Here is a 13,353-nt window from a genome sequence, read left to right as displayed (position 1 = left end):
CCACTGACTGGTGGGAAATTGATTTCCTCAAACGCAAAAGTGATGCTTTCGGAGCGATCAAGACATTTGTAGCCAGAGTCGAAAATCAACACGGTGTAACCATACAGGCATTCCGAGATGATAGTGGAGGAGAGTATATGGGAAAAGATTTTGATTTGTTCTGCAAAGAAAAAGGCATAAAACGCGATCATACCGAACCTGGAGAACCTCACCAAAATGGACGGGCTGAGCGCGCTAACCGTACCGTGGCAGAAGGTGCCGCATCTATCCTTGCAGAATCAAAACTCCCTCCTAGCTTTTGGCCAAAAGCAGTAAATTTCTTCATACATGCACGAAATCGATGCCCCACCTCAAACTGTCCTGACTCCACGCCATTTACACTTTGGAACAACCGCAAACCTGACCACAGCTACTTCCGTGTATTCGGCTGCAGAGCCTGGGTATTGTGGAAGAAGAATAAGGGACGGCGAGGTCTTGACTCCCACACCATTCCATGCATTTTTGTCAGCTACCCTCCAGGTACAAAAGCATGGCTCTTCTGGAATCCTAAAACCCGCAAATTCCTCCAATCCAGCCATGCTACATTTGATGAACGAGAATTTCCTGGAAATCACATATCCTCTACCCTGTTCTATGGACCATCTGAACCAAATGAAGTGCCAGATCAAGGGGGAGAACCGTTAGTTAATCTGCCCCTCCCTTCCGATGATTTTCCAGACTATCAAACTCCACTACCACCTCTTCCTCCGGTCCCGGCTCCTGAACCTCAATCACCACCTCTTCCTGATGTACGAACGCCACCTGGCTCTCCCATTCCCGACAATCTAGCCGACTTGTCACCACTCACTACTCCACCCGATACACCTCCCCCATCACCACCACTACTTCCACAACGTGCTCGATTAGAGCCCGAATTTGATGCCCGTGGCAATATCATCCCAGAACCTAACACAGGTAGAGGATTCCGCCTTCACCAACCACGAGATCCATGGAATTATGGTGCAGGTAACATGGCCAATGTTGTATCGGATGCAAACATCCTTGCTGGTGCCACGTTCGCTGACGAAGATGTCGAGTCCATCGATTTTCCCACCGCATTCGAAATTGCGTTCAATTGCGCACTTCAAACCACTGCTCATGGCAACGAACCAAAATCATACCGCGAATCTCAACAACGGCCCACAGAAGAAGCTACCAAATGGCATTTAGCAGCTCTCGAGGAACTTGAGGCACTGCTAAATCATGGAGTTTTCGAGTTAGTTCGCAAACCTGATGGACGGAAACCTATCGGCAGTCGCTGGGTACTCAAAGTAAAGAGGAATGGAGATGGTTCTATTGAAAGGTATAAGGCCCGGCTAGTTGCGAAGGGATTTTCACAGCGACCAGGTTTTGACTTCACGGAAACTTTTTCACCAACACCAAAATGGGCAGCGCTACGTGCTATTCTTGCCCTTGGTGCATTGGAGGATCTCGAACTATGGGGTGTCGACATTTCTAGTGCTTTTCTGAATGGGGATTTAGAGGAGGAAGTTTTCATGGATCAACCCGAAGGATTTCAAGAAAAAGGACCGGGATGGGTTTGGAAATTGAAGAAGTCACTCTATGGTCTGAAGCAAGCTGGACGCCAATGGCACATAAAGCTCAACGAAGTGCTCACCACCAAGATGGGATTTACACGTGTACGCTGCGATCATAGTGTGTGGGTCTATCGCCGAAACGAAACACGCATCATCATTCCAGTTTTCGTAGACGATGTCACCATTGCAACAAAGTCCATAGCAGACGTCAAAAAGACCATCTCCGAATTGCGCACACACTTCAAGCTACGAGATCTAGGGCCACAGACATTCCTGCTAGGTGTCAACATCATCCGGGACCGAAAAAGGCGCACTCTAGCACTCTCACAACGCCAATATATCCTTGACCTCCTAGAAAAAGTTGGCATGTCCGACTGTAACACCGTTTCCACTCCTCTCGACTCACACATCCGACTCTCAGATGAACAATCTCCAAAAACCCCCGACGAGATCAATCAGATGGAAGGTGTTCCCTACCTAAATACTCTTGGTGCGCTGTCCTATCTCGCTATTGCCACTCGACCCGACATCGCCTATGCAATCAGTGTCCTTGCCCGCTTCCAAAGAAACCCGGGCCAAGCTCATTGGATAGCGCTAAAACGAGTTCTACGTTACCTCAAAGGCACCGTAGACCATTCCATTCAATACGGCTCTAACAAAAACTGGGAAAACGGAGAACTATTCACGTCATACAGCGACGCAGACCACGGAGGAAATCCGGACAACGGCAGGTCTACTAGCGGATTCATCATCAAGATGGGCACAGGCGCGATAAGTTGGGCAAGTCGCTTACAATCTTTCGTCACTCTCTCTACGACGGAAGCAGAATATGTCAGTGCGGTAACTGCTGGCCAGGAGATGCTTTGGTTGCGAAATCTACTCAACGAATTCGGCTATACATTTCCAAATCCCTCACCCCTCCATGTCGACAATCAATCTGCTATATCAGTAGCACGCAATCCTGATCATCACGGACGTGTCAAGCACCTCGACCTCCGATTCTATTGGCTTCGAGACGAAGTATCTACATTCAAAAACATTTCGATCTCTCACATCCCTTCTGCTGAAATGCCCGCCGATATTCTAACAAAACCGCTTCCTCGTGATAGATTCCATACTTTATTACCATTATTCGGACTTACAGACTTGTCCGTTCGGGGGGGAGTGTTGGAATAAACGAACGTACAGTAGTGGAGTAACAGTCATTATGTAAAACATCGTAGCATATTACCTGACACGAGCGTCAAGACTTCTCCAGTCTTGACCCTCGTGTTCTAGGTGTGTTGGTATCACTCCAAATACTATCCAGTCTTGACCCTCGTGTTCTAGGCTCAATACTAATTCTACGCAGGTCGATACTTGATGATTGTACGCGATGTCAATATTTAATGATGGGACTCCAACTACAGCATTTAAATACGCCTGCCTTCCCCTCAGTGCTACTAGTACACGTCGTACACAGCTTTCGAAAAGGGATGGCCTGTGAAGCCCAAATTCCTCGCCGACAAGATTTTCGTGATCCATTCCCTAGACTTACCACGTACCAAGAGCACGCTACGGGAACAGTGCGGATCAAGGTCGTACCTCCCCCCGTCGTCGACATTGGTTCGCTGACTATAATCACCAACAGTCGGCTGTCATTGGGACCAAATCCATAATATGGAGAATAATGCTTTCCTCGCGCATTTTTTGGAGAATACATTGGGGAGTTACTTACACCTTTCGTGAGACCCGCAGAAGGACCCCAACGTACATGACCAGATGTATCTATTGTAGGGGCCACCGACTATATAGTACCCGACGTTTGGTTTGTGGTGAGTTGCTTCGCCATGGCGATATCGTCCAAATCGGGTGTAGAGCTAATTTCCTTCAGATCCAACGTCTTCACTTGAGTTGACGGGAACCGTGTACGTTCAGCGCTCGAGTTGCAATCACCGCGGTCACCTTCATTAATGCAGCTATAAAGCTCGGGGTCGCGGGCGAATTGCGGTTGGGTCGAACGAGCGGTCCCTTGAAGGACTCGGTGCATATGGATCGATGTATTGGTGTGAAGGCTGAATTCGTAGCTGTACGGTTTTGAGTCGAAGTCTCGGAGCCCTTTACGAATACGACGATAGGCAAGGGATCCGAGAACGCCCACGTCGGCGACTATGATAGCAGTGGCAGCCTAATCAGGAAGAATAACCAAAAGTCGGAAACTTGTCGAACGTAGATTGAAGGTGGATTGATCGCACCTGAGCCTGGGCTGTAATTGCTTCAAGGCGTCCAGATGGCCCGAAAACGAATATGGCATGGACTGCAGAGACGAGGGTGATGAGGAGACTTGAACCAAATATGATATACAGCATTCTGCGCCAGTAAAATGATCAATTCAGATAGAAGTAGTAACAAAATCAAGGAGTAAATACCGACTTTCGTTGATCACTCTGTAAACTAACGCCATGCAGCAGACGTATTGGTATCACGGCCAGCAGAATATCGGATATGGAATCGGCTGCGAATCCCGTTCAGATTGCCGATTATAATTGGAGAGAGCATAGTACTCACTGATAATTTCATTGGTAGCCACCCCATGTCCCAAGCGACACATGGGATCAGCGCGCTGATACCAATACTTGTTAGAGGCGCAAATGTACGTCTTCTGGATGAGTAAACCGATCCACATGAGGATGAAAAGCACAGCAGAAATGTTGGATATCCTTCGTAATCTCATCATCGGGGGTATTAGTCGTATCACGGAGAATATGATGCTCATCCGTGAAGCCCTTCCAAGAGTCTTTGAGTCACGGCACTTGACTCTTCGAAAGCATTTTGTGACATACCAAAGAGTATTAGTGAAACTCAATGCCCCCATCCTGCGGGAGAAGGTTAAGTTCAATAACCTGATAGTTGGTGACAGACAGATTCACTTGCCAATAAGCAACTATCCTAACTTCCCGAGGCTGATTCAAAGGCCCGACTCCTTTAAGATGTTCGGGATATTAATCGATGCGATGACGAAGATACACGGGCACGCACCAGGCATGTCGGTTCTTATCCACATTGCAGTGAGAAGCATGAAGGAGCATACCAAGGCCAAGGCCGCCCCTACAAGGTCTGATCAGTCCTCGACTGTGGCTGAGGATATTCTGCTCACATGCATCATCCAGCCACATACGCTTCGAACGATACCTCACCACCAAACGCGTGATAGTCAAGAGCTGACCTATTCCGAGTATGGGGGTCATTACCGCTATCATTATCCTTGTCAGCAGATGATTGTTGGCAGCGACAATTATTAACACGTACCCCGATTCACGGTCGTGCTTGGTTGAACCCAATGCACCATAGCCTTTGAGATTTTGTGTCTGGGTCGGCGTTAGAGAGGTGAAACTGGAGTCGCGGGGTAACAGACTCAAAGAGCGAAGAAGTTGATGCTCGTTTAGTTACTTCACCGGATTTTAAATAATAAGGCAACAAACCAGAAACTACTAAAAATGTTACGGAGTGACTGTCCTGATAGTACCAGGTAAGTCTGATCGTGACCATGTAGGTCCCGGTGGGATTGAACCCCTGAAGATTACCAGAGGCACCAGATTTGACAGAAATGTTTGGACCATTGGGTCAGCACATTTCATCATTCGTGTGCGAGAATAGTTTGAGAATAGTTGTCGTCGTTAATGATGAGCAGGCTCGCTCGCGTATACCCACTACCACCAGCCTAAATACGACCAAACATGCCCTTAAAATTTCACGCCCGGCAACGGCTCCCGCCTCGCCTATCAACTTGCCTCTTGTACAGATCTGTTAAATCTGATTGAAATCTGGCCTTGCTCCTTTGCATGAATGACCCTGAAATCGCCTTGTCGATGGAACGAAGAAACCTCATGGATTTATTCACGACTCGCAGTCCTGCAAGCCTTCAACTTCTTGGACAGGTTTAGATCGATGTGAGCTTGGATTCAGGAAAGGCGACGCACTTGAAGGTGAATGGATTGGAAGGTTATCTCCGACATTGATCAAGAGATCAAGATTTGTGTTCGATCAACCAATACGGCTGTTCGGAGTCCCTACTCTCATTATAAAATTCAATAAAGAATAAGACTAATTATGAACTGTGGCTATCATAGCACAGAACCCAAGTTCACACCACCAGACCTTGAGAAACTAGGGTCGACTGAGCGAGGGGCTTTTGGGACTTCGACGTTTCACGCTGGCAGAGGGTGCGCGTGGCTACATGTAATAAGGTTTTGTTTGGCCCACTGACCACACCGTCCAATTCTACCTCAGGTCGATGCTTGATGATTGGACCAAGTAACGTTTTTGCCTATACTACCTTATTAGTACAGGTCGTACACAGCCTTCAAAAAAGGTCTGTGCTCTTCGGAAGACTCTGTCTCGCTAGATTTTCAAATCTACCAGGTACCTAACAGGAGCACGCTACGGGATCAAAGGGAACAGTGGGGTGACTACCCGTAAGGATTATTTGTCAAAATCCTTGCAATTAATGCTCTAAATCACCGGAGATATCTTAAGCGAGTGATACCTGTCAACAAAAAAGCAGAATCTGAACATCAGGACATGCTCTAGATTCTTGAGTTTAGAAAGGCCTGGCGACCCCTTTCTAAACCGTCGTTGCTGCAACATTTCGTTAAGCGAGATGAGTTCACATGGTTTCCAGCCCAAATATGGAAGTCTCGTCCGCGGTTACACCTTGGCGAGCTACCACGTGTTGTGATAAATCCGAGCACTTCATGGGTTGCGGGGAGGCATCTGCAAATAATTCGACAATTTCCCAATTTGCAATTTACATCAAAACTTTTATTTGAAAGGAAATTATTTGCAAATCCTTACGGGTAGTCACCCAGTGCTTTGTCGATGTCGTACCCGTCTTCGACGACAGTTTGCCGATTATAATGACCAACAGGAGTCGGTTCAAATCATACCAAGTGCCCTATTATAAGAGGTCGGGATGTTTTGTGTTATTTCAAGTCGTCTCGCGCAAAGGCAGAATTTTACACATTTTAGGGAGTATAAATGGTCAGATGTATTTTATGTAGGGGCTATATAGCAGTACCCAATGTTTGGCCCTTTGTCTTCGCCGTAGTAACAGGATCCGAATCGGGTATAGAGCTAATTTCCTTCAGGTCTAACGTTTTCACCTGATTTGACGGAAACCGTGTACGTTCAGCGCTCGAATCCCGATCAGCTTCATTGCCCCAGTTGTAAAGTTCGGGATCTTGTGCGAATCGGAGCTGCGTCGAACGAGTAGTCGTCCCTCGAAGAACCCGATGCATATGGATCGATGCATTGGTGTGAACGCTGAATTCGTAGGTGTACGGTTTTGAGTCGAAGTCTCGGAGCCCTTTACGAATACGACGGTAGACAATAGATCCGAGAACACCGAAGTCGGCGACCATGAGAGCGGTGGCAGCCTAATCAGGAAGAAAAACGAAAAAAGACAAAAAAGTCGGTCGGAATCTCGTGTCGAACGTAAATTGGTGGTATATTGACCGCACCTGAGCCTCAGCTGTTATTGCTTCAAGGCGTCCAGATGGCCCGAAAACGAATATGGCGTGGACTGCGGAGACGAGGGTGATGAGGAGACTTGAACCAAATATGATATACAGCATTCTGCGCCAGGAAAATGATCAATTCAGATAGACAATATCAAAGACAAGAAAGAATGACCGACTTTCGTTGATCACTTTGTAGACTAACGCCTCGCAGCAGATGTATGGGTATCACGGCCAGTAGGAGATCGGATATAGCATCGGCTGTTAATTACGTTCAGGCTGTTTTGTTATGATTTGGCGACAGGATAGTACTCACTGATAATTTCATTAGTAGCCACCCCATGTCCCAGACGACACATGGGATCAGCGTGTTGAAACCACGACGTGTTAGAGGCGCAGATGTACGTCTTCTGTATGAGTAAACCGATCCACATGAGCATGAACAGCACAGCAGAAATGTTGGATATCCTTCGTAATCTCATCATTGGGGGTATTAGTCGTATCACGGAGAATATGATGCTCATGCGTGAAGCCCTTTAAGAGTCTTGTTAAGCCACGGCCCTTAATTCTTCGAAAGCATTTTTGTCATACCAAAGAGTATTAGTGAAACTCAATGCCACCATCCTGCGGGGGAAGTTCAAGAACTTGATAGTTGGTGATAGACATATTCCACTTGCCAATAAGCAACTACCCGAACTTCCCGGGGCTGATTCAGAGGCCCAATTCCTTCAAGATATTTGGAATGTTAATCGTGTGGAGATGACGCGGGTACACGGGCACGCACCAGGTATGTCGGTCCTTATCCACATTCCAACGAGAAGCAGGAAGGCGCATACCATGGCGAAGGCCGCCCCTACAAGGTCTGGTCAGTCCTCGACTGCGGCTAAGAGCCGGTAATCTGCTCACATGCATCATCCAGCCACATACGCTTCGAACGATACCTCACCACTAAACGGGCTACAGTCAAGAGTATGGTTAGCCCGAGTATGGGGGTCATTACCGCTATCATTATCCTTGTCAGCAGATGATTTTTTGGGACTGAGAATGATTAACACGTACCCCGATTCACGGTCGTGGTTGGTTGCACCCAATGCACCATTATGTCCTTTGACTCGAGGATTTGTGTCTGGATCAGCCGTTAGGATGGGCAAACGGGAGCTTCCGGTTCATACACTAGGAACAGGTCAAAGGGCGAAGAATTGAAATGGTGGTTTCGTTACTTCACCGGATTTTAAATAATAAGCCAACAAAAAAAATGTTACGGAGTGACTTTCCTCGCAGCAAGCTGTTTTCTTCTGATCGTGATGATGTAGGTCGCGGTGGGATCGATTATTGAATACTGACCCTCGCCCAGGCCTTTGTACTTACCGTACTCGCCTTGATGAATGATTAACGCCGAAATCGCCTTTTCGATAGAAAGATTGAAAGAACCACATGGACACACCAAATGCTCTTTCTTGCATCCTGCTTCGAAAAAGATAGTGTCAAAGATCATGGATCCGCCTTAACTTTATCCGGATGGGCTCAGGCATAGGCGGGGCCCCATGTTTTTATCCGGAAAACTGGCTCAGGGATTGGCGAAATTTTGGCCTGATTTATCCGGATGGGGCTCAGGGATCCCAAAAATTTCCCCCATTCCTATCCGGATAGGGCTCAGGCATCTGGCCCTATTGCCAGGGGTCCTGTATCATATCGCTCAGGACCTTTGCAGGCCATAGCAACGACACCGATTCCTCCACTCTTCCCCACAAGTGAAAAATGTAAATATACTTTTTGGGTAATTGGAGGTGTGGGTTATCTCCGACTATCTGGATCGATCTCTTTTTGCATTCAGCATCTCACGTGAAGCCCATGTGATATCATGCATGAGTTACTACACTTATCGACTACTAAAGCAGTGGTAAATAGCACGAGAAGCGCGGGTCGGTCAAGCCCCTAGATCCCACTGCATGATGCATCGTGAGTTTATCAGGTTACAACTATGACAAGAGAGACTTACCGCACTGCCAGCAGTCCAATATTCCTTCCGGGTCACTTGCGTAGGTGAGGATAAGTATCGTTCATCAGGCGCAACGCACAACAAAGAAGAAATCGACTCACTACTTTTTCTTGATCTTCAACAACCTGGGATAGTTATCGCCCCAGAAGGCCACTAATATAAATCACCAGCTATAGATCTGCAACGAACGAAACGGTAAAAGACCAAACTTACCCTCATGATTTGGTTCGTATAAATCGCCTTCGTTCTGTCCCGGAAAAACATTAATCAATTACACTTTTTTAAACAACCCCACAAGACAAGAAAACTCACAAAGTAAGCCCCAGAATGGGGCGCGATAGCCCTCGCAAGCTGCGTCCGCTCAGTGACTTCCCGATAGATCTGTACAATATCGCTAACAGTCGAGTTCCAACTATACCTCACACTACCTCCGAGCTTGAGAAGAAAAATAAATTCGCATGGGTAACTCGGATTAATGGTGAGCTGAGCCAATACCTGAAAGGACGCCTTTCTCCATGCAGGAGTGATACTCGTGGACCCCTCGGTGTATTTATACACGGTAGGCATACCGAGAATGATATACGGGTCGGTCTTGTACTGCGTAAGCTCGGTAAACGTGATGTTGAGAAGTTGGGCTCTCCCTTGGTCGGTCTTGAACAACTCGGTAGGCATCAACCGCGAGCCCATAATCGTGGGTTGACCAATAACCTGTCGCGGGGTGGCACTCATCAGTTTTTTGAAGGTAACAGAGAAGAAGGGTTAATTACTTACCGCTTGAGCTGATAGAACATATTTTGTAAAAAACGCCTGCCATGATGGTAGTTCCTCGACCACCGACGTTCCATTATTGACGAGTGCGAAGTCCGTAATAGGCTTCATCGACTTCTGGGCTTCTTTCAGAGTTAAAAGCGGGTTGACATTGATGAGTGAGACGCTCTGCGAGGGGAAAAAAGGTCGTCAAATATGAATATAGCCGACGGCGACACTTACAGTCATGTGTCCACCCCAACCCTCTTGATTCCATTTGTATGTTTCGTTGATGATCAGACTAAGGAACTGGTGGGCATTGTCTGGGTTTTGAGGAACAGAAATCGATGCCCTAGAACAACTAATTAGCCAGGGGCGTCGGTCTAGAGGGGAAAGATACGAACACCCTAAGGCTCATCACCGGCTCCACCAACATTGTTGATTCAAGGACGACACCAAATGTACCACCTCCTCCCCCACGCAATGCCCAGAAGAGGTCTTGGTTCTGAAACTCATTGGCAGTTCGGTATTTGCCATCGGGAGTCACAACCTTGAATTCCAACTTGAGAAGACCCCAATTCAGTAAGTTGTAATCGACCAGGCAAAATCATGCAAAATCAACTCACAACACGGTCAACACCTAAGCCATAGACAGGAGAAAGAACGCTGTGGCCTCCACCCTAGGAGATAAACAATCATTAAACGTCTTCTACAGAAGGCAGAACGCATGTTATTACCGCAACCCAGCCGCCGCTGGCAGCAATAGTTTGAGCGTATCCTCCAACAAACGTGAACTTGTTCTCGTCCGCGAACTTGTAGATATCCTCAGTAGTCGCACCAGCCTGTTTGTTGGCGCCTCAGTATAACGTCAACACAACGTGGAGTTGATCGAAAAACACACCCCAAGTGTTACAGCTGCATGAGTCTTATTGCCGCCTTCAGGAGTGAATGTTTTCGAGTACGACATCTAGTTATATATCGTGGGCACAAGTTTGTTCATGTTCAATGATTGGGCACGTACGGATTTCAAATTTGCAGTCTTGAAAGGGATCAATGCGTGAGACGGGGAAGGTATAGACATGACATTTCAGAACTGACCCAGAGAGAGAGGGATCCTGGCAAACTGGAACGACCTTTATAATCATGACCAGAAGCTTTTATAGACAAGTACGTTCCAGTCTTTTTTGCGAAATCGAAGGCTTTCTGTACGTCTTCCGGACCAGCGACCTCAATCTGTAAGGATTGGCTCAGTATCATCCTCAATGGCGGTAACGGATACGCACAAAGTACGGTGGTATGCTTCCCTGTTTACAGTCCTTTCCCACCCATGCAGCTGAGTTGTCGGGGTTGAGCGAATCAAGTAAACAACCCTCCGAGGTTCTCATGCATGTTTCCCATTGTAGCTAAAATGTGATCCGTTCAACGACAGTTACCTTTAGTGAGAGCACTGCAAGAAAACCACTCACGATCATGCGAGCATTCGCTCTGGGAAAACGAAAATCAGGATTTGTGTAACCTTGCTGAACCTCTCTGCACGCCGACTCGTTACGCGGAACCTGCTTCCCATTCACGACGGAGAAACAGGGTGCGGATAGTGGCGTAGCAGGGTGTAACCGGCCTTGAAGCGATTCTCCGAGACGCTTCCATTGCTCCTGGGTAGCGGCCCCGTAGACGGTTTGGAAAGAGGACCCAAGTACCGCAGAAAACCCTAGCAATGTAGGCACAATCTTCATGAGGGAAGCTTGGGAACGGGTTGGAGAAGAAGTCCCAGGAGGTTGAATTCAGTTGGCGGGAGTCTCCAAATTTATAGTGTTTTCTAACAGTGGCAGGCACAATTCGGTTGTCCAAATGTTGTCCGAACCGCTAGATAAAATGGTTCAGATGGGGTTTCGAGTTTCGCACTGTCTATTAAGCGAACGACGGCAAGCCGCTCTTCTCGTAAGTGATTCGTATCAGGACATGAGGCTTCTGGCGATTTGTAAGTGTTAAGTGTAGCGACGAACCTGAATTGACGAAGGGTGTTGGGTGGAGTCCGGAAGAAGGTGTGACCTGTGACCGTTTGTTTATACCAATTTGTGCCTTCGGAAGGACGGCCATTACTTAGGGTATGTTCATTTGAAGTTTTTCGTAAGCGCGAGTGGAAAATAGGTCGAGCGAGAAGGTTGTCCACACCAACTTGCGGTGAACAGACCAGATAGTTAAACACAGCGCAGACCCTCATCGGGACGAGTGACCATCGGAAAATCTTCGGATAGGCGAAGCGCCGTGACCCGTGACTTTCCGAGTTCGACATAGTCGCTGTAGTCGATGATTAACCTAAGGATAAATTAAGGGCAAGCAGCAAGCTAGGGGCAAACAGGAAGTGCTTAATTACTGCACAAAAATAACAAGCGAAGGACCAAACGGAATTATACTTGAGAATATAGCCAAGCGACGCATGAGCGGTTCAGGACAGGCTGGGATGATACACCTACTTACAGCCTAGTATGATGCTTATTTATGAAGCCGCCAGCGGTATACGAACGTTTGTACTTGGAGATTCGAGAAACTGTGATGTATCTCATGTTTTGCTCGTCTTCTGCACTCAGCAAGGCAAATGATGGACTTTTTTTGAGAATGCCTCTAGATCTTCGGTCTCTATCTACTTCTCGATCATTCCGATTAAGTCAACGACTTCAGCCGAGTGTGAAGCACAGCTATTCAGGTAGAAGAAACAAAATTCAACCGCACCTCCATGTTCTACTTGATGAGATCACCTGGACAGATGGGACACGAGCTTCTCAAGCGGTTGTTCAAGTTGCTGTTCGTCTGCGACAGCACTACTTCGTGCATGATTTGAACGCTATCAACCGTGGCTCCGAGTCGGGGTATCGACGACACCTGATAGGCGTTTTGTAAGCCCAAAAAACTGGAACCTACACCCTTTTGAAAGACAGTCGGTAAGAAGTTGACAGACGTTTGGAGGTTTCCGTGAGAGGATGCAGCATACCGACTCCCGAGTATGATGTACAAATTTTCCAATTCCAGAATGTCGGTTACTAGCGTAGGTACTAACTCCAACCTTGCAACAACCCACAACCCAGGTTGTTGAAACATCCGTTGATACCGTTTTCTGGTGAATTACAAATCCATCCTGCTGCACGGTATTTTTTGCGGTCAAGGAAAATAGTAAGCTGGAGGGAGGACACCACCAATTATTCACAAGCGCGGCTGATCAGGCCCGTAAGACTGACGTCACATGTAGACCTATCGGGGCCGATAGTGATACGGTGGCTTATCGGATCTGAATTCAAACTATACAGTAGGCTGTTCGGGTACGCCGGCTTGCTATCTCTGTCGTGCTCTTCTCACGTATCACCTCGCGGACTGTCGCAGTTTGTGGTAAGTACAGTGGGACACCTCGGGACTTGTTGGCAAGAAAGCAAGGTTCAGGAACGAGCTCTCAGATGACCGTACAAATCCCCAGGTTCACGAAAAGGGTGTGAAATAAAAATACTCTCAGGAACAGACGAACGTGTACCAAAGCGACCAGAAG

General features: G+C 47.4%; 3 protein-coding genes across 5 annotated transcripts; all 3 read right to left on the bottom strand.

The window, feature by feature from the left end:
* Positions 1–3,363: 3,363 nt before the first annotated feature.
* Positions 3,364–5,004, bottom strand: E1B28_010482 (uncharacterized protein; the record flags this gene model as incomplete). The annotated part of the gene is made up of 9 exons (XM_043155450.1): positions 4,866–5,004; positions 4,714–4,809; positions 4,596–4,664; positions 4,491–4,539; positions 4,400–4,432; positions 4,125–4,342; positions 3,990–4,071; positions 3,812–3,926; positions 3,364–3,744 (listed from the first exon to the last, which is right to left on the bottom strand). The coding sequence occupies exons 1-9, from the start codon at positions 4,903–4,905 to the stop codon at positions 3,364–3,366; spliced, it is 1,083 nt and encodes a 360-aa protein (XP_043007918.1). The 5' UTR covers positions 4,906–5,004.
* A 1,522-nt stretch (positions 5,005–6,526) lies between these two features.
* Positions 6,527–8,402, bottom strand: E1B28_010481 (uncharacterized protein). Of its 2 annotated transcripts, XM_043155449.1 has the most exons (10): positions 8,293–8,402; positions 8,132–8,245; positions 7,979–8,074; positions 7,857–7,925; positions 7,750–7,798; positions 7,664–7,696; positions 7,389–7,606; positions 7,252–7,333; positions 7,076–7,190; positions 6,527–6,991 (listed from the first exon to the last, which is right to left on the bottom strand). In XM_043155449.1, the coding sequence occupies exons 2-10, from the start codon at positions 8,169–8,171 to the stop codon at positions 6,620–6,622; spliced, it is 1,074 nt and encodes a 357-aa protein (XP_043007917.1). In that variant the 5' UTR covers positions 8,172–8,245; positions 8,293–8,402; the 3' UTR covers positions 6,527–6,619. The 2 variants fall into 2 exon arrangements, with proteins under 2 accessions (XP_043007917.1, XP_043007916.1); XM_043155448.1 differs by having other exon boundaries at positions 6,527–7,190; positions 8,132–8,402.
* Positions 8,403–8,845: 443 nt separating this feature from the next.
* On the bottom strand, positions 8,846–12,004 carry E1B28_010480 (uncharacterized protein). 2 transcript variants are annotated; one of them, XM_043155446.1, is made up of 18 exons: positions 11,919–12,004; positions 11,822–11,867; positions 11,285–11,750; positions 11,102–11,221; positions 10,917–11,051; positions 10,840–10,857; positions 10,720–10,785; positions 10,556–10,660; positions 10,445–10,498; positions 10,223–10,380; positions 10,062–10,170; positions 9,843–10,007; positions 9,567–9,779; positions 9,384–9,506; positions 9,285–9,318; positions 9,173–9,224; positions 9,072–9,106; positions 8,846–9,017 (listed from the first exon to the last, which is right to left on the bottom strand). In XM_043155446.1, the coding sequence occupies exons 3-18, from the start codon at positions 11,549–11,551 to the stop codon at positions 8,962–8,964; spliced, it is 1,710 nt and encodes a 569-aa protein (XP_043007914.1). In that variant the 5' UTR covers positions 11,552–11,750; positions 11,822–11,867; positions 11,919–12,004; the 3' UTR covers positions 8,846–8,961. The 2 variants fall into 2 exon arrangements, with proteins under 2 accessions (XP_043007914.1, XP_043007915.1); XM_043155447.1 differs by having other exon boundaries at positions 11,822–12,004.
* Positions 12,005–13,353: the final 1,349 nt, after the last annotated feature.

The sequence above is a fragment of the Marasmius oreades genome, chromosome 6 (genome assembly GCF_018924745.1).
Source record: "Marasmius oreades isolate 03SP1 chromosome 6, whole genome shotgun sequence".
NCBI lineage: Eukaryota > Fungi > Basidiomycota > Agaricomycetes > Agaricales > Marasmiaceae > Marasmius > Marasmius oreades.
This window is presented reverse-complemented; position numbering and strand designations above follow the sequence as displayed.

Coding starts and splice junctions, on each gene's coding strand:
- E1B28_010481 (XM_043155449.1), bottom strand. CDS start 8,171: ATGGTGCATTGGGTGCAACCAACCACGACCGTGAATCGGG. Junction 7,697..7,749: donor GTTCGGGTAGTTGCTTATTG/GCAAGTGGAATA, acceptor CTTCCCCCGCAG/GATGGTGGCATTGAGTTTCA. Junction 7,191..7,251: donor CTACAAAGTGATCAACGAAA/GTCGGTCATTCT, acceptor TTCCTGGCGCAG/AATGCTGTATATCATATTTG.
- E1B28_010480 (XM_043155447.1), bottom strand. CDS start 11,551: ATGAAGATTGTGCCTACATTGCTAGGGTTTTCTGCGGTACTTGGGTCC. Junction 10,661..10,719: donor ATGCAGCTGTAACACTTGGG/GTGTGTTTTTCG, acceptor GCCAACAAACAG/GCTGGTGCGACTACTGAGGA. Junction 9,507..9,566: donor GGAGAAAGGCGTCCTTTCAG/GTATTGGCTCAG, acceptor TTTCTTCTCAAG/CTCGGAGGTAGTGTGAGGTA.